The 27,036-nt window shown below is 53.0% G+C and overlaps 3 protein-coding genes across 3 annotated transcripts in view; 1 reads left to right on the forward strand and 2 right to left on the reverse strand.

Moving 5' to 3' along the window:
• The first annotated feature begins 42 nt into the window (after positions 1-42).
• CDT1 (chromatin licensing and DNA replication factor 1) lies at positions 43-6,469 on the forward strand. The gene is made up of 10 exons (XM_056862739.1): positions 43-379; positions 923-1,054; positions 1,424-1,665; positions 2,233-2,427; positions 2,668-2,816; positions 2,988-3,073; positions 3,765-3,953; positions 4,391-4,531; positions 5,241-5,442; positions 6,306-6,469. The coding sequence occupies exons 1-10, from the start codon at positions 47-49 to the stop codon at positions 6,467-6,469; spliced, it is 1,833 nt and encodes a 610-aa protein (XP_056718717.1). The 5' UTR covers positions 43-46.
• Positions 6,470-8,125: 1,656 nt separating this feature from the next.
• Positions 8,126-11,531, reverse strand: APRT (adenine phosphoribosyltransferase). Its single transcript, XM_056862830.1, has 5 exons — positions 11,452-11,531; positions 10,165-10,268; positions 9,717-9,850; positions 9,444-9,522; positions 8,126-8,281 (listed from the first exon to the last, which is right to left on the reverse strand). Exons 1-5 carry the CDS (start codon positions 11,529-11,531, stop codon positions 8,139-8,141), a joined length of 540 nt encoding a protein of 179 aa, XP_056718808.1. The 3' UTR covers positions 8,126-8,138.
• A 2,113-nt stretch (positions 11,532-13,644) lies between these two features.
• Positions 13,645-27,036, reverse strand: part of GALNS (galactosamine (N-acetyl)-6-sulfatase) — a 49,846-nt gene continuing 36,454 nt past the window's right edge. Inside the window, exons 13-14 of the mRNA XM_056862550.1 lie at positions 20,072-20,189; positions 13,645-13,735 (exon numbers count right to left, since the gene is read on the reverse strand). Coding sequence (XP_056718528.1) covers positions 13,649-13,735; positions 20,072-20,189 — 205 coding nt within the window. The 3' untranslated portion in view covers positions 13,645-13,648. The remainder of the gene's footprint in view (positions 13,736-20,071; positions 20,190-27,036) is intronic.

Here is a 27,036-nt window from a genome sequence, read left to right on the forward strand (position 1 = left end):
GTGGGGGGCGGTCCGCGCGGCGCCACGAGGTCGCTCCGGGCCGGCCATGGCGCAGCTGCGGGTGACCGACTTCTTCGCCCGGAGCAAGAAGGGGCCGGCGGGCGGCAAGCGCAGGAAAGTCCGCGGCGCCCCGGCAGAGGCCCAGGAGGCCTCGGCCAGGCCCAGCCCCGAGCCGCAGCGGCCGGCCTGGCTGGCCTCCCCCCGCACGCCGGCCGGGCCCGGCGGCCCGCAGAGCCCGGCCACGCCCGGCAGCAGGAAGAGGCGCCGGTCGAGCTCCGGGCTGGAGCGGGAGGCGGAGCGGGAGCCCTCGGGCCTCGTCCCCGCGCGGCGCGGCCACAAGGGGACGGCCCGGAAGAAGCTGGCGATGCCCCGGGAGGCGGTGAGTGGAGCTGGGCGTCCCCCGGAGAGCGAGGCCGCGGCCCCTGACGCCGGGTCAGGAGCCAGGGGTAACACTGGCTGCTCAGGGAGGCGCCCCGTTTTCTCACGACAGCCCTGCGAGGTAGGCTGGGTTGATCGAGCAGCTGCCCGAGGGGCATTCGAACCCTGCTCTCCTTGGTCGCCGGCCGGCCGGCCTTCTTTATGTGGAGAGGGGCTGGTCGGGCCGCCCACCGGGAGAGAAGCAGCCCCGAGATTATCAGGATCTTACTAGATATGGCCAGCCCGGTTAGAGGCTTCTGGGAAACTCCCCCTCCTCGTTTAGCCTCTAGTATTTTGGAAGCCAGAGGCAGACTTCCTCTGAATGTGGAGGATCCACTGAAGTATTTTGATTTAATGGTTTTTGATAGCCTCTTTTCCTTCTCTGTGAATGTGTCTACATTCTCCCCCCCCCAAAAAAAACCCCATGCTTTGTGCAAACCCAACCAAGCCTGGTCTTGACCCTAACCAAGGTGGGCTGCAGACTAAGGCAGTGCTTCCCTTGCAGGTCCCGGGCCCCTCTTCCCCCACCCCCTCCAGCCTGGACAAGAAGGTGAAGGATCTGGTGAACGTGAGCCTCTCGCCAGGCCAGAAGCAGGAGACTGGGGAGCAGACCAGCCTGGCCACGCCAGAGGAGAAGGTAAACAGTGCCAGGGCAGGAAGCCCTGTTGCCCGTGCCACCACCCTGCTATGGTTCAGGCCAAAACATGCTGGAGGTGCCACAGGACCCTGGGTGCCAGGGCTTGTTTAATGCCAGCGCCTCCTCAAAGCGGAGAGAAGGGGCAGAGGAGAATGCCTGGCCCTAGAATTCTTCCCAGCTTTGGGTTTCTCGACTCACTGGAGATGGGCCTGGTGCAGCTTTCCATGCTAAGGTTTTCTGCCCTCCTTTCAAGCTGCGTTCCTCCTGGTTTTCTGAAATGGGGCACTGTTGATCGCCTGACTAGCAGACGGCAGCGGCGTTCCTTGCTGGAGCTGCATGGCTATCTTCCACCTTTCTTTTGCTGAACAGGATTTGGCCAGAGACACACTTGCACAGCTGAGATGCCGGCTGGAGAAAGTTCAGGCGCTGACCCAGAAAGGCCGAGTGCCGGCCGGTGCCTCCGAAGCCAAAGGAGATGTAAAGAGCACGTTGCAGCGGGCACGGCAGCTGGAGTCCAAGATCCGTGCAAGGAAAACAGCCAAGGAGGAAAAGGAAAGTCTCTCCCGGCTCCAGTTGGCCACACGGGATCCCAAGCCGGAAGCAGAAGAAAGGTGAGAAAATCATCTTTGTGGAGAACTGACCAGCTGGTGAAATGGGTGGCTTGTGGGCTTTCTAGGTGGACACCTGTTGACTAGCAGGATCCGATGCAGAAGAAGAGCAGGTTTTTATATGCCAACTTTCTCTACCATTTAAGGAAGTCTCAAACAGGCTTACAATCCCCTTCCCCTCCCCACAACAGGCACCTTGTGGGGTAGGTGGGGCTGAGAGAGCTGTGACTAGCCCAAGGTAACCCAGCTGGGTTCATGTGGAGTGGGGAATCAAACCCGGTTCTCCAGGTCAGAGACCACCGCTCTTAACCACTACACTATGCTGGCTCTCTGTGCAGGGCTGGGAATATCTCCAGGTCTACCAGGTTTCCTGGCGAGTGCCTGTGAATGCATATTTATATATGCATATTGATCATGTTGATTATTTTGAGATAACAAAAAAGGCTTTTACTGGGCATAGAATGAGTTACTCTTGACCGCACATTTCCATAGAGGTGTTTTGCCAATATTTGCTCACCTTCCCACTGAACCCCGTTCCTGATCTTCCTGCCCGCCTGCGTGCTTTTCCAGTGAAAAAACGCCAGCCTACCAGCGATTCCACACCCTCGCCCGGGATGTGCCCCCCGGGCTCACGCTACCCTACAAGTACAGGCTGCTGGCCGAGATGTTCCGCAGCATGGACACCATCGTTGGGATGCTTTTCAACCGCTCGGAGGTGGTGACCTTCTCCAAGGTCAAGCAGGGCGTCCAGGACATGATGCGCAGGTGAGTTTGTCTCTTTGTTGTGGGCAAAGGTCTGTCCGCTGTCAGGCTCTTGAGAGCAGGACTGGGGGGGGACCCAGATTCAAATTCTTATCCAGCATGAAAGTCAGTAGGTGACCTTGGGCCAGTTAGTATCTTGGGGAGGGGCTGTAGCTCTCTGGAAGAGCATCTGCTTGGCATACAGAAGGTCACTTCTGTGAGGGTCGTTCTTGGACTAAAGCATCTTCCTCTCTTCTCCTTCAGGCAGTTTGAAGAACAGAATGTGGGCCAGATCAAGGCGGTGTACCCAGCCGCCTACACGTTGCGCCAGGAGAAGAACATCCCCACCTTCAGCAGCGGAGGCCTGAAGCGAAGCGACTACCACCTTACCATTGAACCTGTGGTGGGAGGAGGTGTGTCCCTGCCACCCTCCTTGTAGCAGTGCCCCCAGAGACGCCGTTGGGAGGGTGGGCTTAGATGAACTTGTGAATGGTGCGCTTCTTCCAGCCAAGAGGGTTGGAGTGCACCTAGATCTCATGGAGGTCTCTGGATGGTAAGAAACAAACCCCTCTTCTTGGTTGCAGGAGAGAAGCTGTCGGCATCACGTCTGCTGGAACGCCAAAAAGTGTTCCACAGGAACCTGGTGAACATTGTCAAAGAGCATCACAAGGTGAGTCTTTCTGCCCTGTCAGAATCTCTTTAGCAGCTATTTATTTGCTTCATTTATCCCCCACCTTTCTCCCCAGTGGGAACCCAAAGCAGCTTACATTGTTCTCCTCTCCTCCATTTTATCTTCACAACAACCCTATGAGGCAAGTTGGGGAGGGACTGTGGCTCAGTGGTCGAGCCTCTGCTTGGCATGCAGAAGGTCCCAGGTTCAATCCCCGGCATCTCCAGTTAAAGGGACTAGGCGAGCAGGTGATATGAAAGACCTCTGCCTGAGACCCTGGAGAGCTGCTGCTGTTCTTCTGAGTAGGCAGTACTGACTTTGATGGACCGTGGGGGGTCTGATTCAGTATAAGGCAGCTTCATGTGTTCAGGTTAGGCGGAGAATGCCACAGGCCCAAAGTCACTCAGTAAGGTTCCATGGCAGAAGCGGGGATTTAAACCTGGGAAGGTGTCTTTCCTTGCTGGGAAACTCCCTTAGACCAAAGGTTGCTGGGGGGGGGGGAGGCACCCTTATAACTGGCTTATCACTGACTTAGGGTTCTCCTGAGGACATCTAAACTGACCCGTTGACTGTTGAGCTAGTAGAGATTGGGATAGCCCTTATTTGCTGCTGCAGTTCAGGGGTGGCTGGAGGTGGGGTGTGCTTAGCAACAGGCAGGGCCCTCATTCTAACATCCTGTGTCTCCCTGCAGGCTTTCCTGGCATCCCTCAACCCTCCAATGATGGTCCCGGATGACAAGCTTGCCAGATGGCACCCTCGGTTCAAGGTCGACGAAGTGCCCAACATTGTGCCAGATGAGCTGCCTAAGCCCCCCCAGGTGGATAAGCTCACCACAGCCCAGGAAGTGCTGGCGAAGGCGCGCACCATGCTGACCCCCAAGGTGAGGGTGTTCGGCTCGCTTCGAGACACACGGATGCTGTCTTGCAGTCTTCTTCCTCCCTGCCGCAAGATGCGGGAGCCCTTCTGGCTGCAGAGGAAGAGTGAGGTGGCTGCCGCAAAGCTGACTCTGCTTTGCTGTGTTCCCAGTCTCTGGCAACACACCTCCTCTTCAGGGAAACAGGCTTTTGGGTGCCAAGGTTGGAAACCTGCTGGTGAAAAGAGGCCCATGCTGCTCCAGTAGCCTGCCAGAGATGAGCAGCCACCATGTGCCATGGAGAAACTGTGCCGCGCTAAAGTGGCTGCGTGACTCTGCCTTCTGGCAGCTGGATGCCAAATGGCAGTAACAGCTGTGATGGGGAGGGGGGCAGGAAGCCTTTCTAAGCAGCGCAAGAGTCCTCTTTGTTTGTACTGACTGCAAGATGCTTCCTCTGCAAACAGATGGAGAAGGCGTTGGCCAATCTGGCCCTGAAGACGGCCGAAGCCAGCCCCTCCGCGCCGGAGACCCCGAGGCCTGCCCCGCTCTCTCCTGCTACCACCCCCAGCAGCCTGAAGGGGGTATCACAGTCCCTGTTGGAGCGGGTGAGTAGCTTACCCTGCTTCAGAGGGGCTGCAGGGGCAACAGAGGATATGGGGGGCTGCTGGCAGCAGCAGCCTGGCTGTGTAAATGGGCAGGTGTGCTGTAGTGTGACTGTCCTAAGGAAGATGGAGCTCCCCTTGAGCGCTTTTGGGGGGCTCCTGAAAGAGGCCAACCATAGCAAATAAGCTTCCTTGAAAGGAAGCAACAGGTGAGGCAAGATAGCCTGCCCAAGAAGAGTTGGTTTTTATATGCCAACTTTCTCTGCCACTTAAGGGAGACTCAGACCAGCTTACAACCGCCTTCCCTTCCCCTCCCAACAGACACCCTGTGAGGTAGGTGGGGCTGAGAGAGCTCTAAGAGAACTGTGACTAGCGCAAGGTCACCCACCAGGCTTCATGTGGAGGAGTGGGGAAACCAACCCCGTTCACATGGGGAATCATACCCTGTTCTCCAGATCAGAGTCCACTGCTCTTAACCACTACCCACGCTGGCTCTCAACAATCTGGTCTTGCCTCCCAGAACCAGCCCTGGTCTCCCCTGCAGCTCGCAGGCATTCCCCTTGCAGAGAAGGACCCTTGAAAGATCTGAGGACCTCCAGGAGAGAAGGGCAGGCACCACAGCACGGGAGGGGACTGGGTGGGTGGCCAGGGGAGGAGGAGCAGGGCCGGGCTTCTGCTCTTTCACGTTGCCTACCTGCCGGCCCCTCCCCAGGTCAGAGCCAAGGAAGCTCAGAAGCTGCAGGCCCTGATGACGAGAGACCCCCTGCAAGAGCAGCGCCTGGACAGGCTGGGGCGGCTGCCCGAGATGGCGCGGGTCCTGCGCAACGTGTTTGTGGCCGAGAAGAAGCAAGCCCTCCCCATGGAGGTGGTGTGCCAGCGGATGACGGAGAGCTACCGGGGCCTCCTGATGCCTGGTAAGAGGGGGAGAGAGAAGGAAGGGCGCTGCTGTTTTATCAGACAAAACGCCCACCAGGAATGGGCAGCTGCCTCTGCTGTGATAACAGCTGCTTATTGTGGGTGTTGAACCTGGACTCATGCTGCTCTTCCAGAGTCACTCTGTCAGGTTCCTCTTTTCTCCTTCCCTCTGCAATAAAACCCACTGCACTCCTCTTGCTTCTGAATTTTCCTGAGTGGGAAGATAATGTATTTTCCAGTAAAATACAAAATCTAGAAACATAGCCACTTATCACAGTAAATGACCGTTTCAGTTCAGCCTGAGCTGCTGCTTGGCCAGAGAAACTGCCTCCGATCATTTCTCTCTGGGGTGACTTACTGCAGATGAACCACCAGCCCCACCACGGGCCCTGCCTAGGAATTAAGACCAATACAGGGAGAGGCCCTCCTGCCTGTCCTGTCAATCAAAGAAGCTGGCTTTGGTGGATACATGAGAGAGGGTCTTTTTGGTGGCAGCCTCACAATTATGGAATAGCCTCCCCAGGGAGGTACACCTGGCCCCCCCTCACTGTTGATCTTCAGGAGGCCACTGAAGACAGTTGATTTAGGACTTCATTTGATTAAAGGAGTCCTAAATTGTGACCTTAAAATTTTGGTTTTTTGTTTCTCTATATTGTAATCCACTTTGAGCTCTGTAAAGAAGAAAGGTGGTTACTAAGTATTTTAAATAAATAAAATGCGGAGCTGTTGAAGACTGCCCTCTCTTGTGGAGGTGTAGGGTTGCTGGTGTTTGCCGTAGCCAAGCAGGATTGATGGCTGTCGAGTAGGGTGATACGGCAGGCCCAGCGGCCGGTCGTTCAAGCCAGAATCTTTGTCCTTGCAGGAGAGATGGAGAAGCACCTTCGCCTCTTCTCGGAGCTGCTGCCGGACTGGCTGAGCGTCCTGCCCGTTCGGACCGAGACCTACATCAAGCTGGACAAAAGCCTCGACCTCAACGTCATCACGGAGCGCCTGATCGCCCGGGCCAAGGAAGAGGAGAAGCTCTGACCCGTCTTGCTGGCCAGAGATGTTCACAAGGACTCCCACGAACTCTGCCTGGGCACAAGGACGTCAGCAGAGGGATTTCAGGCAGTGACCTCTGCTTCTCTTGGTCCCTTGCAGAAGACTGAAACTATACATTCAAGCAACATCTGTAGTATAGAAGCCCCCCCCCCCCATATTCTGTTTCCAAGTTGCAAATTCCAGGGAAGGCACTTCTCGAGCTTGCTTGCTTCAGCAAGGCCAGGACCACTGGATGGATCACAGTAACTTTGAAAGTGCCATGCTTTATTCTCTTGTAAGCTTGGAGTAAGACCACATAATCCTTTTTATGATGCAAAAGTTTCCATTGACCGAGCCATGGGAGCAGGGCTGGGCTGCTCTTTCCACTGGAAGGCCTAGTAACCACTGCCTCTTGTTTTTAAAATGTTTGCTAGTTAAGGGGGAAAGTACTTTTCCTCAACTGGTTCTGCCTTTTTGGACTGAAAGTTGCAGTCAGACTTTAGTATTAAACTTGAACCGAGTGGCAAGAGCTAAAATGACTTTTTTTCAGGGAGATAAATCTAAGCCAGTTATTTCTCTTTTGGGTGCAAAAGATCCTAGGCGAACTGTATGAAAATAAAAAGTGCTCACCTCACCCTCCTGTGTGTGCCAAGCAGTTGTGGCTTCCAGTAGAGGCTAATTTAAAGCTGGAAACGCGGGGTTTGGGGGTACCTCTCCTGCTACTGCTGGAGTCAGAGCTTACATACAAGGCTTTTTAGTGGGAGGGGGGATATTCTTTCTGGATTCACATCTACTCTGCTTCTCTCTTATGGCTTAGCTGGGATTTTATTTCAACATCTGCCAGAATTCAAAATAATCTTCATATGCACACGGGGTGCAGAGTACCAGCTGTCTGTGTTTTCAAAACGGTGTGTGTGTTAAGTGCCGTCAAGTCGCTTCCGACTCATGGCGACCCTATGAATCAAAGTCCTCCAAAATGTCCTATCTTTGACAGCCTTGCTCAGATCTTGCAAACTGAGGGCTGTGGCTTCCTTTATTGAGTCCATCCATCTCTTGTTGGGTCTTCCTCTTTTTCTGCTGCCCTCAACTTTTCCTAGCACACAACATCACTAGGGACTTCATTAGCCCTCCGTTTTAGCTGATTTTTCAGGCCTTGGCCCCAAATCCAGGAAGCAAAAAAAAGTCAGGTACATAGCAAGTCTGTATAATGTATTCTAATTGCAGGTGGGGGCGGATTACATAACATTGATACAGATGAAACATTTCCTCTTGGTATGACCGTTGGGCTGGCAGGAAGGGCTGTCACACACAACACCAATTTTTTTTTTAAGAAAACCTTCCCTGCAAGGCCAGTGTGTGATCAGCCAGTAACCACTTCCAGTTACAGGCAAGCACTTCCTGAGCAAGGCAGCCCCTCGCCCCAAGTTCTGAAATCGGATGTCTCTCAAAAAGCTGCTGATAGTGTCCAAATAGAGGAATCCCTAGCTTGTCACAAGATGTTACCAATCGTGTGTGTGTGGGGGGGGGGGCTCACCATAATTAACGCAACAGCTTAAGTTGCAAAATAAAAAGGTGTGTGTCTGTGAGCAGGGCACCTAAATCAAAACCACAGCAAACCCCCCCCCCCCCGGAAACTATGGAGGCGGCTGCAGCTCAGAGTGCCTCCCACTACGCCTCAGTCGTACTGCAGCACTGAATGCAGCGGGAAGAGCTTGAGCACGTCTGCCCCTTTGAGGAATTTTAGCTCTATGAGCACCACACAGTCCAGGATCTCGGCCTTCAGCTTGGACATCAGTTCGCAGGCCGCTCGCATCGTCCCTGGGCAAAAGAAGAGAGCGTGGATCAGGCAGCTGCAACGCAAGTGCAAAACATTCCAGGCAGGCTGCTGCTGTTGCTCTCAAGAGACCGGGCTCTGGGGCTTGGTTAGCTGTGCAGAATTTTCTGTCCTGAGAAAGTACACTGAAGAATAAAAAGTTCACTGGAACCTCTGCCCACCCCCCTTTGAGCTTGGAAATGTGTGCAATGTCTGGCGAAAGCAGAGGAGCACCAGAAAAGGTGACTATCACGCAGCAGAATCATAGAGTTGAAAGGGACCACCAGGGTCATCTAGTCCAACCCCCTACACAATGCAGGAAATTCACAACTACCTCCAGCCCTCCTACACTCCCAGTGACCCATACTTCATGCCCAGAAGATGGCCAAGATGCCCTCCCTCTCATCATCTGCCTAAGGACATAGAATCAGCATTGCTGACAGATGGCCATCTAACCTCTGCTTAAAAACCTCCAGGGAAGGAGAGCTCACCACCTCCCAAGGAAGCCTGTTCCACTGAGGAACAGCTCTGACTGTTAGAAAATTCTTCCTAATGTCTAGATGGAAACTTTTTTGATTCAATTTCAACCCATTGGTTCTGGTCCGACCTCTTGGGGCACCAGAAAAGAGTTTCTGTCTAGACATTAGAAAGAAGGAGGGGGCCATCTCTTTATCTGCGTTGGGCGTTAAGCTTGCAGCTTGTTTATTCGTTCTTTTAGGGGAATTGGGGGGGGGTTTCAACACCCTGCCACCCACACGCTGGCAACCTTTTTCACCACAAAAGAAGAAGAGTGGATTTTTATATGCTGACTTTCTCTACCATTTAAGGAAGAATTAAACCGGCTTACAATCACTTTCCTTCCTCTACCCAAAACAGACACCTTGAGAGGTAGGTGGGGCTGAGAGAACTCTAGAGAGAGCTGTGACTAGCCCAAGTTCACCCAGCTGGCTTCATGTGGAGGAGGGAAGAAACCAACCCGGTTCACCAGATCAGTATCCGCCGCTCATTCGGAGGAGTGGGGAATCAAACCCAGAAAGGGCTTACGGAAATCAAAGTAAGTTGAACCTCTCAGGGTGATGTGGATTTCTAAGCAAGATACAGCCGTGGAGTCATAAAAGCACAAGCCAGGGACAGCTAATTCTTACAACGCCAGCCAGCCATTCTCACCTCCTGTGGCAAGCAAGTCGTCGATTAAGATTATTTTCTGGCCCGGGTTCACCGCGTCGCTCTGAACTTCGAGCTCTGCCTGCAGGTTAGGAAATGAGGCTTGCTTAATTGTGCTCCTCCTGGATCAGGTAAATAACAGCTGGCCAAGTGGGGGAGGGGAGACCCACAAGCCCAGCCAACCCGAGCTCACCAAACCACAGGAGGTGTCTCCGCCAGAACTGGGCCAGATGCCGTGTCTGAGCGCTGCTGGGGCCTGCAAAATAAACCCATTACCTTGCCATATTCAAGAGTGTAGGAGACAGACTCCGTACGGCCCGGGAGCTTCCCCTTTTTGCGGATCGGCACAAACCCGACGCCCAGTCGCTGAGCCAGAACTGGTCCAAAGAGGAAGCCTCGCGAATCCAGACCTGCCAAAAGCGGAAGTGGAGTGAAGAAGGAGCAGTATACTTCACCAGCTCTCTCGGTTAGCTCGTGACTCTGCCATCAGAGGGGGCAGCGGCAGGGTAGAGACCAGACCACCGGCGGGAAACGCTCCCCCATATGAAACGAAAAACCCCTCCCGGTACAGAACTACCATGTTGGAGAAGGCTGGGCTAGCACCCTTCTCCCTTCCAGATGCAAAGAATTTCTGCAGGTGGCACCTTCAGCCAGGTGAGACTCCTGTGCAGATTTACATTTGCACCAACGTTTCTCCTCCTGCGTGGGTTGGCTCCCAACTCACCTGCAATGAAATCCACCTGGGAATGCTTGCCCTTCACGTGAGCTTCCAGGATATCGATTGCAGTCCTGAACGCCTCTGGGTCCTTCAGCAGTGGGCTGATATCCCTAGAGGAAAGAGAGGGACACCGTCCCCATGGTAGGGAGTTCCTGAGGCCTGCAGCAGGCTTGCCAGCCTCCAGGTGGGGCCTGGAGATCTGGAATTTCCAGTGATCTCTGACGACAAATGTCAGTTCCCCTGAAGAAAAGGCTGTTTGGAGGGTGGACTCTATGGCATTATACCCCACTGAGGTCCCTGCTCTCCCCAGGCTCCACTCCAGAATCTCCTGCCATTTCCCAGCCTGGAGTTGGCAACCCCACTCTGAAGGCAGAGGAACTCTTCACACACACTGCAATATCCTGTTTCTCTGTGGGGTAACCACGCCAAGGTTTTTGTGCTCACGGGGCAAATCCCACAGAAAATCACCCCGGCAAAAGCTACACTTGAGGAGCAGAACGGCACCCGTGCTTCCAGTATCTGAATCCCAGCCATCCGCAGTGCAGCTCCCGGTAGTGCTCACAGCCCCCTCCCCCAGGAACGACGCTGTGGGGTAGGCAAGGCTAAGCGATAGCGAGGGTCTTTTGTAGGTTTCCACGAAAGGCAGTGGGACAAGAATGAAGGACTTTGCACCTGTGTTCGGATACAAATCAGGAAGTCCTGGGCTCAAATGTCACTTTCCTCGCACACTTGCCAGGCGCTGAAGCAAGCCATTCTCAGCCCCTCTTCTGCACTACGGGGAGGGGAAATTGCTGCTCTACCTTACAGGGTTATAGAATAATAGAATCATAGAGTTGGAAGGGACCACCAGGGTCATCTAGTCCAACCCCTGGTAAGGGTTGCGGAGGGCGTGGGGCATTCCACGGTGCTACTTTATCCTCGTTGTCTTTTTTTAAACGGTGCTTTACACAGATCTCCATTTTCAGCTATTGCCCTAATTTGGGGAAAAGACAGCAAGTGCACTAAGTCAGCGCGCCTCTGCGCCCTCCTCTTTGCACTCCGGACCCGCCTCGGCCGCAGGCGCGCCCAGAGCCGCGGTTTCGCCCAGAGAAAAACGTCATCGCCAAGAGCACCTCTGACCATGCACAAACTACACCCGCCCCAGTCGGCAATCAGCCCCCCCCCCCGTCCCCTGAAGAGCCGGCTCCGGTGCACGCGCCCTTCCGCCCAGCCTTCTCGCCCGAATTGCAAAGGCCCTCTGCACATGCACAGAGGCGCCCTCTTCGTCGCCCTGGAGCACGTGGCCCCGCTTACCGGAACAGCACCCCCGCCGCGGGGAAGTCCGGGAAATCCCGGATCCGCTCCCGCAACAGCCGCAGCTGCTCCGCGCTCATTGTCCCAACGCCGGCCGGTTGCCGGAGCAGCGCGCACGCGCGAGCGCGGATTCGGCACAGACCATCGAGGCTGGAGAAGGGGAGGGATAAAAGGTAGGGAAGGAACCATTCTGCAGCAGCGGGGGGGGAGAGGCTCTCGAGGAGCGCGCGTGCGCACGAGCAGGTGGTTCCAAAGGGTGGGTGCTTGGCCGGGGGACAGCGGAGCGCTAGCAATGCATCTATGGACTGCGTTGATACCCCATCGGGGATCCCACAGCTGCTGCCTACGTGACGGGCCCAAGGCCATCCAGCCAGTTTCCATGGCAGGGTGGGGGATCTGAACCTGGGTCTCCCAGATCCGACACTGTCATTCCTGCTCCAGGCTGGCTCTCAAAAAGCCTCCCAACAAGGTTAGGATGTTGTATCTACTACTAGGGGGATTTCCCAGGTAGGCAGAAAGAAACTTTGTAAATTAACCAAAAGACAGCCCCCCCCCCCCAAAAAAAAAGTTAAAGGGGGAAATTTAGGGAGATGGGGAAACTGGTCTGTTCAAACCCTTGAATTTGGGTGGTTGAAATTTACAAACTGGATTTTGTTTCCCTCTCCCCCTATGATTCCTCACCTTGTTTCCATCTGAACTCACAACCATTAAAGGGTTTCATGCCTGCAGCCTCTCCTGCCCCATCAGCTCTTTGGACAACCCTAACAATAATAGTGCGGCCAAGTCACCACCCACTTATGGTGACTCCTCAGGGGGCTTTCAAGGCAAGAGATCAGCAGAGGGGCTTTGCCATTGCCTGCCTCTGCACAGCCACACACCCTCCCCCCCGTCTTTCTTGGCGCAGTCTCCCATCCAAGGGCAAACTGCAGGGCCAGCCCTGCTTAGTTTCCAAGCCCAAACAAGCTTGGGCTGGCCTGGGCTATTCAGACTGCTGCAGACAACTGCAACCTTTCCCTTTCCACAGATTAAAGCAATAGTTTAGGTGATCTGCAAAACTGCTTTACCCTCTTCACTAGATTTGTTTTCATGACAATGCTGTGAGGTAGGCCACTCTTTGTACAGAGTGTGGGTGAGTTGTTCCGAAGCCACGTCATGAATACCCAGCAGAGGACGGTCTTTGACCACGCAGGTCCTGTCCCAGCTTCAGCCAGACCTTTTGGGTCCACCCCCACTGGCTAGACAGGTGTCAGAGCAGTGGCTGTCCCTGGCCTTTCCCAGCTTCTCTAGTGTTAAAAATTCTGCACTCCTGAGCCTGCTTTTAAAACAGTCTCTTCCACAGTCCCACTCCACAAACAATCCTGGAAAATGAACACAGCCCATAAAGATCAAATGCTGTATTAGTCTTCATTCCTTACAATCATCAACAGTATAAAGTTACCAATCTGACGCACATATTTCTTGAAAGTCGGCATTCTAACAAAGATACAAAATGAGACCACGGTCACACAGCCCGGATAGCCTACAAGAAACGACGAATGACAATACAGAATGAGGTTGCATGAGCCACAATCATGGGAATTTTTTTTAAAAGTAGAAGGTCCTTCATATTAATCTTTGGTACTTCATAAACACAATTGGAACCCAAGTCCTGAAAGGAATGCCTGTAATGGCAGTGGGCTGTTGTTTGAGCAGCATAAGAACCCAAACAGTTCTTCCCAGTGAGAGATTCCTTTTTCCAGCCTGGTGCCCTTGGAAAACCCACAAGCAGAAAATGCAGCAACAGCCCTCCCCACCAGCAACTAGTGCTTCAGCGGTATACTGCCCCTAAACATGGAGGTTCCAATTAACAAGTAATAGCTATGGGCAGCCCTGTCCTCCATGACAGAGCCACAAGCACTGCATACAGCAAGCCTCTGCAAACTTCCAAACACTGTGAATTCAGCAACTCTACACAGACAGGCACCGCTTAATACTGGCCGTGTGAGCCCAAAGAGGCTCTCTTTCATCAGACTGGCAAGGGCTGAAGCCTATCTCTTCGAAGACAGAGAGGCCCCATTTACAAGCCCCCCTCCCCAATTACTGCCATAATAACCCTGAGAAAGGAAATACAAGGGAGGCCTTCCGGCCCTCTTTCTGGACACAAAAGATCAGAAGCAACCACGTCTCCAGCAGGCCGAGCATGCAGACAGGCAGAGGATCAGTGGGGCCAGAAGCACTTCTGTGGGTCTGAAGGGGGAGTCTTCAAGCACTTTCCCAGCTTCTCACAGCCTGGAGGGGCCCAGTTCTGTTGCAAGAGAAAGAGAACCAGTCACCTCTGAGCAGTTCCAAGCACTTCACCATTGGGGGGGGGGGGCTGGAGAAAGACCCGTGTGCCCTCAAAGTGCCAGCCAGCCGGCCTGCAAAGGGCCAGAATGAAGGTTGGGAACAATGGAAATGTATTAATTCATTTACAGTCTGCCTTTCTCGTTGCTACTAGAGGTGGATTACAGAAAAGGAGCCCACGGGAACTTTAAAAAAGCTTGTTTCTTCTTCCAATAAAAAGTTGACCAAGCCTCTCTTCCCGCGCTTACTGATTAGTTGCCATAGTTATGGCTTGTCAGAGCCCAGGGGAAGAAGACCCTCCTTGCCAAGGGGCACAGAGGCAGTCATGTGCTGGCAGAACATGGCCTTCTGCCACCTGATGCCTTGAGGGGTCCTTGGCTTGGCCAGTGTAGGAGGCTTTGAGAAGACTCCGCCAGCTCTTCTGATGCAAGTAGGTGATGTGAAAGACCTCTGCCTGAGACCCTGGAGAGCAGCTGCCAGTCTGAATAGACAATATTGATTTTGATGGACCAGGGGTCTGATTCAGTATAAGGCAGCTTCATGTGTTCATGTGTCCACTTCTGGAATAACCTCTCAATAACGCAACGTTGTCCTTGTGGCTAGTTGCTTTATTCCTTGCCCTGGACAAAACCCAGGAGTATTCAGAACCTTGGGGCCCAATGCAAGTATGGACACATCATCGGGCCACCTTCCACCCTATAGTGCACATGTGCGTTCCGTTTCTGTGGGTACATGATAGGAACATGGGGCTTCATGAGGACACTGGGAAGAAGGCAAAAATGGAGAGCCGCAGCCATTGGGGGCAGCAGGCAGAAGAGTTGGTTTTTATATGCCGACTTTCTCTACCACTTAAGGAAGAATCAAAGTGACTTACAATCACCTTCCCCTCCATACAACAGACACCCTGTGAGGTAGGTGGGGCTGAGTGTGACTAGCCCAAGGTCACCCAGCTGCCTTCACGTGGAGGAGTGAGGAAACCAACCCAGTTCACCAGCTTAGCTTCCGCCGCTCATGTGGAGGAGTGGGGAATCAAACCCGGTTTTCCAGATCAAAGCCCACCGCTCCAAACCACCGCTCTTCACCACTACACCACAGTGGAGATGAAGATGGAGAAATTCACACTGTCCATGCTTGGAAGCCTTCAATAAAGGCACAAGGCTCTAGAGCAGGGGTGCCAAACGTAAGGCTCGGGGGCTGGATATGGCCCCTTGAGAGCGCTTATCCAGCCCGCAAGCCAACCGAGGCAGCCCCCCCACACACACACCCAGCTCCCGAGACGTCAATTATCAAAGACTGTTAAATGAAAGAAAATATTGTAAGGGTATTATTGTTTTAAGAATGTTTGTATTTTAAGTAAAACTAATATCATTAATTGGCTTTGCCTGTGTCTTCTATCAAGTTTGTATCTCAGGTACCTAGCATTAAATTTTACAGTACACATGGCCCGGCCAAGTGACATTTATGTTATATCCGGCCCTCGTAACTCTAGAGGGAGGGCGGGGTCCTATCCCTCTCCCCCCTCCCAAAGCTATTACAGAATTTAAAGCCCCATTATCACTTGGCTTCATTACATATTTCTGTTAGAAGAGGCGCCAAGAACCAAGCGGCCAAATTCTCATGCCAGCAGCCCGGGCAGCCCTGTCTTCTTGGCAACAGGGTTGCTCTTCGCCCGCCCTCCCCCGGCATGCCACCGTTCCTGGATTGTCTGGATTCCTCCTTCTGGCATCGTGATAAGTGAGCAAACCTTTGTGTCGCTGACAGGAAGAAAGAACCAGTCCGAGACTCTGAAAGGCTCTATAATTATTTTGCACAGACGTATTTGCAGAGATTACCCAAAGAGCTCAGGAGAAGGCGACCATCTCCGAAGGCCAAGGGTGAGACAGATAAGAACGTTTGCGTTTTAATGAGCAGTTTGATGGATTAGCCTGCCAAGTGATGGATTAGGAGGCATTTACATGGCGACACTGAAGCGGGGGAATTGAGCCCACGTGCCGTAGTCAGCAGGAATTCTCTTGCCCTAGTTTGAGCTTCGTAGAGGAGAGCCAATGTCAGGGAGGAAGAATGGCCGTCTGACACTCGCCGCAGAGGAAGCCCGTGCCGGGTGTCAAAAGCAGGGCTCAGCCGGACCAAGGGGATCGATAATTCCCACCCAACCGGGTGACTTTCACTGTGGTTGGGCCCCAGGAAAGTGTGGGGAAGAAGACCCCCAAAGCCTCTCCTGATGCCCGTGGGTCACAGCAGAGGCTGCGGCAAGGTGCCTTTTCATACGTGATCCGGCTGCCCCTTGAATATGCCAAGGGTCCTGGCACCCACCGCCCTCTCTGTCTCAAGCTAACCCCTGTGCTGGACGGCCACTCCTCCCTTTCAGACAACACTCTGGCCTCTCAGTCTGGGGAAACGCAGAAAGGGAAGCTACATGCAGTAGCATCCCTGGAGCAAGCGGGTGCAAACTGACCATGCATAGCCAAATCCCACCCCCACCCCCCGTCTGGTTAGTGAAGACAAATCCAGAGTCCCGGCAGAGAGCAAGGATAGAGCCTGCTGCGGAAGTGCATTCGATCCCCAGAAAGGATGCTCTGCAAATACCACCCCCATCCGGTCTCTTCGCTGGTCTCTTGCTGTCCTAAGAAGAGTAGCTGAGCTGGATCAGCCCAGCATCCTGTTCCCAACAGGGGCCGGCCAGACACCACAGTGAAGCCCCTGAGCAGTCCTCCCCTGCTGATGGCTCTTCGGCACCCGGCCTGGAGAGCTCACAACCAACAGCCCCAGCAGGAGACCTTTCCTCCGGCAATCTGTCCCACCCTCTTTGAAACCCACCTACGCCAGCAGCCACTGACCACGTATTGTGGCAGTGAGTTCCGTGGGTCAGCTGCCCATTGTGTGAAGGAGCACTTCCTTTTCACTGCCAATCAAGTTTCAGAGGGTGCCCCTGAGTTCAATCATCACGGAAAGGGCCAGTTTCTTTCTGTCCAGTTTTTTCCACATGTTGTGGATTGATGTCACCTCTCAGTTGCCTTCCCCCCGCTCAACTGACCTCCCCCCAAGTGCTTCAGCCTTGCTTCACAGGGATGGTGCGCCAACCCTGTGACACCTCTGGGTGACCCTTTTCTGCACTTTTTGAGATGCAACCACCAGACCTGCGGGCAGCCCCCTCCCTCCCCTCGCCGCAGTTCATGAGCCGATCCTGCCCCAACCTCCCTTTTCCTTCTCTCGTCCCTCTACAGCAAGGTCTCTGGGTCAGGGATTGCATCGCTTTAATATTCTGTACAGCACCTAGCACATACCCTCTTGGCACAACATCAATCTCCTCCTAAAATGAGCAGCCAAGCAAATCCCACCCACCCCCCCAATCCATGGGAGAATCCTGCTGTCAGTTATTAAAGGTCATTCGTGCCCCGTCCACTCAGTCTGCGCTATTTATATCCGCTTTGTTTGGCGTGAGATCCCTGCAGGAAAAGAGAGGGGGGTTTTGCGTTCTGCGCTGCTCACGCTAGGTGGAGCTGGCGGTCCAGCAATGAGAAGAAGAGGCACCTCACAAGCTCAGAGCGGAGGGAACCGAGGGCTCCACTCAACAGAGAGGACCATTCGCAGGGCTTTCATAATCTGGTTCAGGCTTTCCAAATGCCATGGAAAGGACAAGAGAAACCAAGCCCTTCAAGGCAGGCAAAGGGGAGCCTCTCTGTCTAAAATCTCTTGGCTGGGTGGTTCAGAATCAGAATGACCTGGATTTTTAACAGGGGCCAGATTTCAGACTCTTTCCATGCAATTATGGAGCCATGAACGGAAGATCCAGGCTTGGGTGGAGGCATTTTTCAAAAACAAACGTCTACCCTGAAGTGCCGCTTGCTCCATGCAAACTCCCAAAGGAGTGGCGCTCTCAGTCCTATTTTACTCTTGACCTCTCCGTGCTAAACAGCCCTGCCACCCACAGAGGCTTTGCCCCCTCCTTGGAACTCGGCACGTTCTTCTAACACATTCCTGTGGCAGCAAATCCCACAGTCTCGGTGTGTGAAACGAGTGCCGGCTAGTTCCTTCCATGGGCTTTTGGTTTCTTTTAGCTGTTCCCTGCCCTCACGTGCAAGGCAGCCTTGGCACGCAGCAGAAGGGGATGCAAGCAGGCTGCCCTGAGGAAGGACAATGCCACCAAAGAGCCCTGTGGCCAGTTTGGCACGGTGAACGGGATTAATAGCAGAACCTCCCTGACCGGCTAAATCTCTGTTCTGCAGAAGGTCCTTGTCCAGCATTTGAAGAAGAAGAGTGGTTTTAATATGCCGACTTTCTCTACCACTTAAGGAAGAATCAGACCGGCTTACAACCACCTTCCCTTCCCCTCCTCACAACAGACACCCTGTGAGGTAGGTGGGGCTGAGAGAGCTCTACAAGAGCTGTGACTAACCCAAGGTCACCCAGCTGGCTTCATTTGGAGGAGTGGGGAAACAAATCCAGTTTACCAGATTAGCTTCCGCTGCTCATGTGGAGGAGTGGGGAATCGAACCCGGTTCTCCAGATTAGAGTCTGTTGCTCTTAGAAGAAGAGTTGGTTTTTATATGCTGACTTTCTCTACCACTTAAGGGAGAATCAAACCGGCTTACAATCACCTTCCCCCCAACAGACACCCTGTGAGGTAGGTGAGGCTGAGAGAGCTCTAAGAGAGCTGCGACTAGCCAAAGGACACCCAGCTGGCCTTATGTGTAGGAGTGGGGAAACCAACCCAGTTCACCAGATTGGAGTCCGCCGCTCATGTGGAGGAGTGGGGAATCAAACCCTGTTCTCGAGATCAGAGTCCACGGCTCCAGACCACCACTCTTAACCACTACACCACACTGGCTCTCTTTGCTCAAGTCAGTAGCCCTCCCCGTTACCCCAAACGGTCCTCACTTTCTGAATGTACAAATCTCAGCACCATCAACGCAGCTCTGCTGGGCTGAGTGACGGCCTTTCCTTTGCTAAGCAGAAACAGCCACAGAAGATTCAGGGGCAATTCTGAGAGGTGGGAAAACACACCAGGGAAGCATTCCTGGCAAAAGAGGATTCCACCCATCGTAGCCTCTATACACCGCTGGACCCCTCTCCTCTGCTTAGCATCACCCTATGCCATTTTCATCATGCCTGGGTAAAGCGGTTCGTAGGATGGTGCTGCTGCAGTTGTCTTCCTTGTGGACTTCCTGGAGGCACCTGGTTGGCCACTGTGTGAACAGACTGCTGGACTTGATGGGCCTTGGTCTGATCCAGCAGGGCTTTTCTTATGTTTTTATGTTTCAAAGGCCCAAGCTGCCACATTCGGTCATGTACCGGAGTGAAAGCTCTCTTCTCCAAAAGGGACACAGGTGCTCAGCTGAGGCATAAGGCAGACTGAAAGTCAGCACAGGGCGACTCTGGAAGAGGCGGCCATGAGAAGGCCAGCGCATCGGACCAGAGCTGCCCAACAGCAGCACGTGAAGCTTCTGCCTTCTACTGAGTCACAGTCCATGCCCCTCTGGCTGAATACTCTGACTGACAGAGGCTCTCCCGGGTCTCAGGCACAGAAAAGGGTTTTCCCAACACGGGCTGACCGAAATTCGGTTTAAGTAGAAATGCCGGGGACTGGACTTGGGAAATTGTGTCTGCGTTCTGCCACTGAGCCAGGTCCCCTCTCCAAACAATAGCCCTGCAGGGTCTCTTAACAGTGCCGCCCTAAGGAGAGTCGCAGTCTTACAAGTCCACTGACCTCAATAGATTTTCAAGGGTGTCGCTCCGTTTGGGACTGCACTGTCACTCAAGAGTTCACTTTTGAGTTGGCACTCTCTCTCTCACACACACACAGTTTCTCCAGAGGAGAGCCAAACATCAGAGGGTGCCTTAGACCACTGGTCCACCCCGTCCACTCTCGTCTGTTCTGACTGGCAGGGCCTCTCCGGTCCTGCCTCCTGACATCCTTCTAGCAGGAGATCCTGGGGACTGAACCGGGGCCCTTCTGCAAAGAAGTCTGGGAGCTATGCACTCTCTCCCCTTTCTATTTATTGTGCACCCCTTTGAAATGGCATTTGAGAAGGGCTGTGATAAATTAAAAAGGAGGAGGAAGCCTCCAGGTGGTGGATGGCGATTTCCCAGGCCCATTTCCGTGTGCTTCGCCCTGGTCTTTTAGCGCCTCTGCACACCTCAGATAACAGGTTTCTGGGAATTCTGTTGAGTAGCCTCAACTCCCATCAAAAAGAAGAACGACCGTTTCCTTTTTCTAATAATAAAGGGAGATTTTAAGCTGTACAAAAGGCACGGTCGTCCAAGGATTTTAAGGTTTAGTTACGTTTTAATCCCTTACCATGACTGCCTTGTCACAGACGTTTAGCTGAGGCTGCCCAGGTAGCAACGTCTGCTGGTGCTGCTGGACGACTGGAAAGATTCTTTCCATGATGGTTTGGTACTCGGTGCTAGAAAAACTGGAAGGGCAGAAAAACAGAGCACAGCAATTACAGAGATGTCAGTGCAGGAACATGCCTGGGTGGGCGGGGTTCCGTCAGGGGACACAAATTGAGCCGAGTTATTCTGTTAAAACATGGAGTGGTAGCTGCAGAGATCAACACCTTCTATTCATTCTCAACTTGAAAATAACACCATTGGCTGTATGACAAACTCATGTTACGAGCTGCATGACAGTTTTGTCAATCGCAGTAGCTGTGATGGGAGTTTTGCACATGCCGAAGGGTATCCCTACGACACTGGGAGTAGCTGAAGAATGCAAGACTCGTCCTCCTGGGTCCACCACTGTAAGTAACACTCTACCCTCTGGTGGAGTTCAGGTCTGGATGCTTAAGGAGGCATAGGAATAGAGTACTAAGGCGGCGCCCACCTTGATCCACACTTGCTGAATGCACCATCCTCCTTGCGCCACAAGCAACGCCACCTGAGTGTGCACTGCTCCAGACTGCTGGTCCTGTCTGTGGACTACATGCCGTAGGCCAAGGCCTGCCAGCATAGGAACACCACTGACCCTGTAATGTCCCTCTATCCATTTAAACAGCCAGAAATCTCACCACCAGCAGTCATACCAGAGGGAGAAAAAGTGTGGCAATGAACATTGATACGTTTTATTTATTTGCTGGGTTGGTGTTTTTTTAAATCCTACCCAGTTCCCAAACAGCTCAGGGCAGGAGCCACCCAAAGCCAAGAGACAGAGAAGACCCTTTTGAACTACTCAGCAGGTTATATGGATTGTGATTTGCTGTATTGTGGTTCTGGGAGGAAAATAACATCTGAGAGACCTGTGCTCAACACAGCAAAAGACACTGAAAATATCAACCTCGCTTGACTTCCGTCTGTACACAAATCTTCAAGGCCAAGCTAGTGCCCACAAACAGTTCCACAAAACAGGACTTTAGTTTGACTCTCTCCCATGCGTGTTGAGGAGGAGCTGGAAACTGCCCCCCCCACGAACTCCCTAACAATCCACCCCTTACTCTTATCAGGATTATAACTTTAGCAGGTATTTGTTTAAGTGGCTTAACACTCCCTTTCACTGCGGTATTACTTCAAGTACTTCTTAAATGGAGGATTAATACCCAGTGATCTCATTTTGTCCATCATATTAAGAGTCACTTAGGAAACAAAGAGCAGCAAATTGCTTCTGGAGATAAAATGGAAACACTAGTGCTCAGTCCTGACCCCAGTCCCCTCCGCTCACGGTCCGAGCCGGACGCTGGCCCCGGGGCTCGGGCTCGCTTCCAAAATAAATCACAGCCGAAGCCCTGGGACGCGCCAACACTTTCCAGTAAGTCCTATAAATACCATATCTGCTTGGCAGCCTCCCAGTGACAGAGAGGGAGCATGGGCCTAAGCACGCCTGGTAGTGGAGCCCAACCGAGCATGGGGCTCAGGGCAAAATGGAAGGGCAATTGGGAGGAGGAGGGGAGCCCTGTGGACTGCGCTGGGTTTTCATCCAACTTGCTGCATTCTGGAGAGCTGCGGAAAAGTTGCCATAAGAGATGGTCACAGCATCACAGTAGACTCCTGAAGGGCGTCACCACTTCCTACTCACAACAGGCTTTACCTGTGGATTGCAGCACCCCATAATAATAAGCATTTCTGCAACTCTTTAGAGGCTCCATGCTCTTTGTACACACTGTTTCCATCCTGTTAAAACCCCGCAAGATAAAGGTAAAGGTCCCCTGTGCAAGCACCGGGTCATTCCTGACCCATGGGGTGATGTCATATCCCGACGTTTACTAGGCAGACTTTGTTTACAGGGTGGTTTGCCAGTGCCTTCCCCAGTCATCTTCCCTTTACCCCCAGCAAGCTGGGTCCTCATTTTACCGACCTCGGAAGGATGGAAGGCTGAGTCAACCTTGAGACGGCTACCTGAAACCGACTTCCGTTGGGATCGAACTTAGGTTGTGAGCAGAGCTTGGACTGCAGTACTGCAGCTTACCACTCTGCGCCACGGGGCTCTTACCTCGCAAGATAGGTCAATATTATTATGCCCATATTGCAAACGGGAAGACTGAGGTGACAAACTGACAGGGATAATCAATACTCACTTAGCATTTTCATATTGGGGCCTCCCATCAAGGTTCACAGCAGTATCCAGGCAGATGGAGACTGGGATCAGTGCTGGGTGCCCATTTGCAGAATTCTTGAGTATCCACGTTTTAGCCCAGTTGGGCCACCAAGTCCCTTAGATTTTTCCAGCCCTTAGAGTAAAGTTCCATGTCTAATACTAATGAAAAGTATTAGTTCTACAACACACTGAGCTCTGTACAAAATTATCATAACCTCAGAACACCTAAACAGTAGATACCTTGCTAAAGATGAAGGAGTTCCTAATTATCCAATAGGCCACTGCTGGCATCAATAAACAAAACACTACATGTTCAGGGAGGTCATGGATGGCTATAAACAGTACTATGGATGGTTGTAAAAGCACCTAGCAAAGTGATCTGTACAAGGGCAGCCATAGGGCAAGGGGGTGGGGAGGATGGACAACCAGAATCTACAGCCATTTTCATTCTGGGGATCATGCAATACACGCACAGGTGTTTTGGACGCCGTCGCCTAAGGAAGCTGACAGCCCGCGCTGCCCTCCGGCTGCCCCAAATTTGTATTCCGTCTCTTCAAGCCTGCCAAAGGGAAGATGGGAATTGCAGTGGAAGAATGAGAGGGAGCAGCGCACCAGGGTGAGCAGGTGGTGTTGTGAGGAGTCGGCTCGGAGAGATTCCCCCTGTGTATGCGGAATTATTCCACGCTCGGGATGAAGGAGCAGAGTGGACAGAGTCCAGGGTCATTACACTAATTGACACTTTACCTCCAGGAAGTCCCAGGAGAGCCAATCAGGGATGGATTGGAGGAGCCAGGTCCCAGGCACAGGTGTGGTGGGTGTTTAGTTCATTTAGTGTAATTGTGCTTCTGCAATCTGTTCTCCTCGCCCTCCCACTCCGAGCAAATCCACATGTCACTTGCTCCATTGTTAACCCCGCCGTAGCCTGCAGTGAAAGCCCAGCTCTGGGCTGGGAGGAAGGAGCAGGCGCTAATATATTGCCTTCCTCCCGTGGCTATTATGGCCTTAATCTTTGGACCCTTAGCGTTCCTTTCTCGGGCTCACCCAGACGTCCCTCCGTGGTTGTCAGACTCAAGTGACGAGGAGACAAGCGGTAAAACAGCTTCTCTCTCGCTAAACATCCGTCGTGCATCCAAATGACTGCAAAGCCAGGTGGTGCCGGTTTTCCTGCCGGCAAAGGGTTATCTTGCCTGCGGCTGCCAAATTGGACCCTCGAGTCAGAACGAGACAGAACAGCCAAGGCAGCCTCTGTAATGGAGAAACCACTCCCCCTAATCACTAAACTTTCAGATTCACACCAATTCAAGTTTGCATCATCTATAAAGACATCTCATCTACCATTAGTCACTGCTTGATATGCCAACAAAGCCTGGCGCACTGTCCACAGGGAAGACTTCAAGAGCAAGCTGTTCTCCTAAGCAGAGGGCACAAGCAGGCAGCCGTGCGGCCCCAGTATGGGGGGGGGGCAACTTTTGCACCTTCTCTTAGGGTGCCGTAAAGTAATGGGTGCTGCTCTCAGGGCAGGAAATGGGAAGCCTTTTGGTGGCAACTGAAAAGACGAAGGCCTCTGAAACCATCAGGCATGTCTTCGCGACAGTGCCTGAAGAGACAGAAGGCAGAACAGGATGGATCTGGAACCAGGCTGCCCTCCCAGTGGAAACAAGCCGCCTAGACATGCCAAAGCCTCTGCCTTTCTTCCTGTGCAGGAAAGGAAAGCCAGGCACGGTAATGAATATGCGTGGAAGGAGTGAATGATGATGGGCCCCCAGAGAAGAGCAGAGGGGCCACAGTTCTGAGGTGCAGCATGACTTGGCCTGCAGAAGGTCCTCGGCTCAAACCCCGGCTCAGCATCCAGTGAAAGAAGCTTCTCTGCCAATCAGATTAGACAACAGTGGGATAAACAGACCCAAAGGCCCAACTCACGGGAAGGAAGCTTTCAATGCAACGGCCACCTGCTTGGCACGGACCCAAACAGGCAGGGGAGCCATCCGCTGTGCCAATATGGACGTTATTCTTGTTTGGTGGCTGTTTAGTTTTTAAGAATTTGGATTGTGGTTTAATGACTTTTGAAGCCGCTTTATTGCATTATGAAGTTTTGTTTTACTTTGAGCAGAAGCAGGAGACGCAGACAGATGCAAAAGCAAGCTCCCGCTGCATGCACAGAGGGGGCTCTAATTCCTGTCCAGTCTCCTGCACTGTAAGACCTCCCAGGGATTCCCAGCTCTCAGAGCAGCTAATAAGCCACACTGTTCCCCTAGAGCAGGCTCCAGGATATTTGGCAAAGGCTGGAACCTCCTCAGGGCCATCCCCAATCACGCTTTTGTGCTCTCTTGATCTGCAGCGAGGCCAGCTGCCCCTGACACCGCAGCCAACATAAACACCCTCACCCAGGCCTCCGCTGACAGACCCACAAGGCTGGTGCCTCTCTGTGCCTCCCCACGGCAATCACAGGCAACCATCTGCTAGTTGCACAAGCCCGGGAAACGGTAAACCCTCTCCCGATACTGCCAGCCACCCTCAAGCACCCAGCTGTCCTTTCTCTCCTGAGCAGCACCTTCGTGTACCTCTGACAAGGCGGCAAGAGGGGAGAACCCGGAAGGTCGCAGAGAAGCTCCAGAGGCTGGCGAGGGGGCCGCGAGCTCAGACAGACGCCCACGTCCTCCCCGTGTTAGGAGGGGGGGCAGCCCATTTCCGTTCCCGTGCTTGCAGGCGATCCGGGCCCTTGCTGGGACCCAGCACTGAGCTAAATTATCTCCGGGCCAAAAAAGAAAAAAATTGCTCCCTCTCCTTCTGAGAAGCACTAATGTGGGGACTCCCCACAGGCAGCCTGCCAAGGGGGATAATTAAGCTAAATCAAAATACGCACCAGCCACACTAAGAACATCCCCTGTAAATGAGGATAATTTAATTACCACAAAGGAGAGGAGTCCTACTTTCCAGGAGGCTCCCAGTGTGACCAGAGATGCGAGGGGATAGAAACACCACCAAGCCCCACAAAGGAAGTTTCATTCGGTTTATTGTTTTAAAAGTTGGGCAGGGGGGACTTTCTGTTAAGGCCTGAATATTAAAACATTGCTGCTTTCCATAATTGTGTCGTAATCTTACCATAAAATTAAAACAAGGCAACAGCTTGCCTGCATTCAGAAAGGGCAAGGGAACCAGATGAGAAACAACTGCAGATGGAGCGTAGGGGCGCTGCTCAAGCCAGGAAAGGCACTTTTCAAAAGGGACGATTAAGAGAGCAAGGCCAGGGGCGCCCTGTGAAGCGAGAGCTCCCCAACGTGGATCCCAAGAGCCGGGATTGAAAACACACGGGCCCAATCCCTCCACCACCACAAAAACCCACACTACAGGACACTGCGCTCCTGCAACTGCAACGTACACGCGTTCAGAATTCCAGCATTTGGTCAGCGTCATCTTTTTCTCTTCTAAAGTTAAGTTTCTGACCGTTATAACTTGCCAATATAAACTTGAAGGCATCTGGGCAACATCTGGCGATGCCTGAGAAACCAACGTGAGGCCACACAGGTGTCACAGAGGGCTTCAGATGGGGCTCTGATGCTCCACAGGGAGAACAGGTGTGGTTTAGTGGTTAGAAGGTTGGACTAGAACCAGGGACACCGGGATTCAAAGGCCAACTCAGCCACAGAGCTTACTGGGTGCCCCTGGACCAGTCGCATACTCTCAGCCTACCCTACAGGGGTGTTGTGAGGATAAAATGGCAAACGGAAGACCCACAAAAGCTGCCCTGAATGTCTTGGAGGAAGGTCAAGATAAAATTATGACAGAGAGGCTGCTTGCTGATCATCAGGGATATGGGAATTATGCACATCAGTCTACTTATGCAGTTCTGTTCAACTGGTATAATGTATTCAGGACTCCCCTGATCTGTATAGCCCAGGCTAGCCCAAGGTCTCAGATCTTGGAAGCTAACCAGGGTTGGCTCTGGTCAGTATTTAGAAGGGAGACCACCAAGGAATTTCAGGGTCGTGACCCGGAGGCAGGCAATGGCAAACCACCTCTGAACGTCTCTTGCCTTGAAAACTCTATGGGGTCACCGTAAGTCAGCTTTGGTGGAGTTCTCGGTTGCTTCATCCGGCAAGACAAGACTTGTCCACAGCCCATGTTATGGCATCTCCTTCAGCGCTTCAGATTTTGGGTACATCACGGGCACTTGAAATCTACAGATCAGCCAAAGCTCATAATCTGTCCACACGCTGACTGCCCCTCCACCCAAGCCAGCCGGCTGATCCACGCTCAAGCTGGAGAACCAAAACCTGTCGCTTGGGATAGTTCCTTACTGCTAAAACCAGAAAGTGCATCTTGGGGGTGGCCACTCACTATGGGAGAGAAACACCGTCTCCACCTCCTCTTTCCCCACTGCTATGAATATGTGGCGGGCAGTGCATGGGTACACACATCAGTGGAGAGCAGTGGAGCACCTGGGCGGCGGGATGTGTGTGGAGAAGCTGGGAATGCTTTTGAGCATCACTGAGATTCCAGGGAGATGCTCAGCAACCTGGTACAGACTGATTGAAAAAAGTAAGAGCCTTCTTATGCCCAACTGTAAGGATCTCCCCACCACCACCAAGGCCCCGGAAACACAGAGACCGGTCTCCATTGAGGATCTATCTTGAGGACAACGGCCAGGCCTGTCTGTAGGCACTCCAAGCCCTCACGGGTGTAGAGGGAATACACCCACTTGCCCTGTTCTCGCCTCGTGCCCCTCAGGGCTT

The sequence above is a fragment of the Euleptes europaea genome, chromosome 17 (genome assembly GCF_029931775.1).
Source record: "Euleptes europaea isolate rEulEur1 chromosome 17, rEulEur1.hap1, whole genome shotgun sequence".
In the NCBI taxonomy this organism is placed as follows: domain Eukaryota; kingdom Metazoa; phylum Chordata; class Lepidosauria; order Squamata; family Sphaerodactylidae; genus Euleptes; species Euleptes europaea.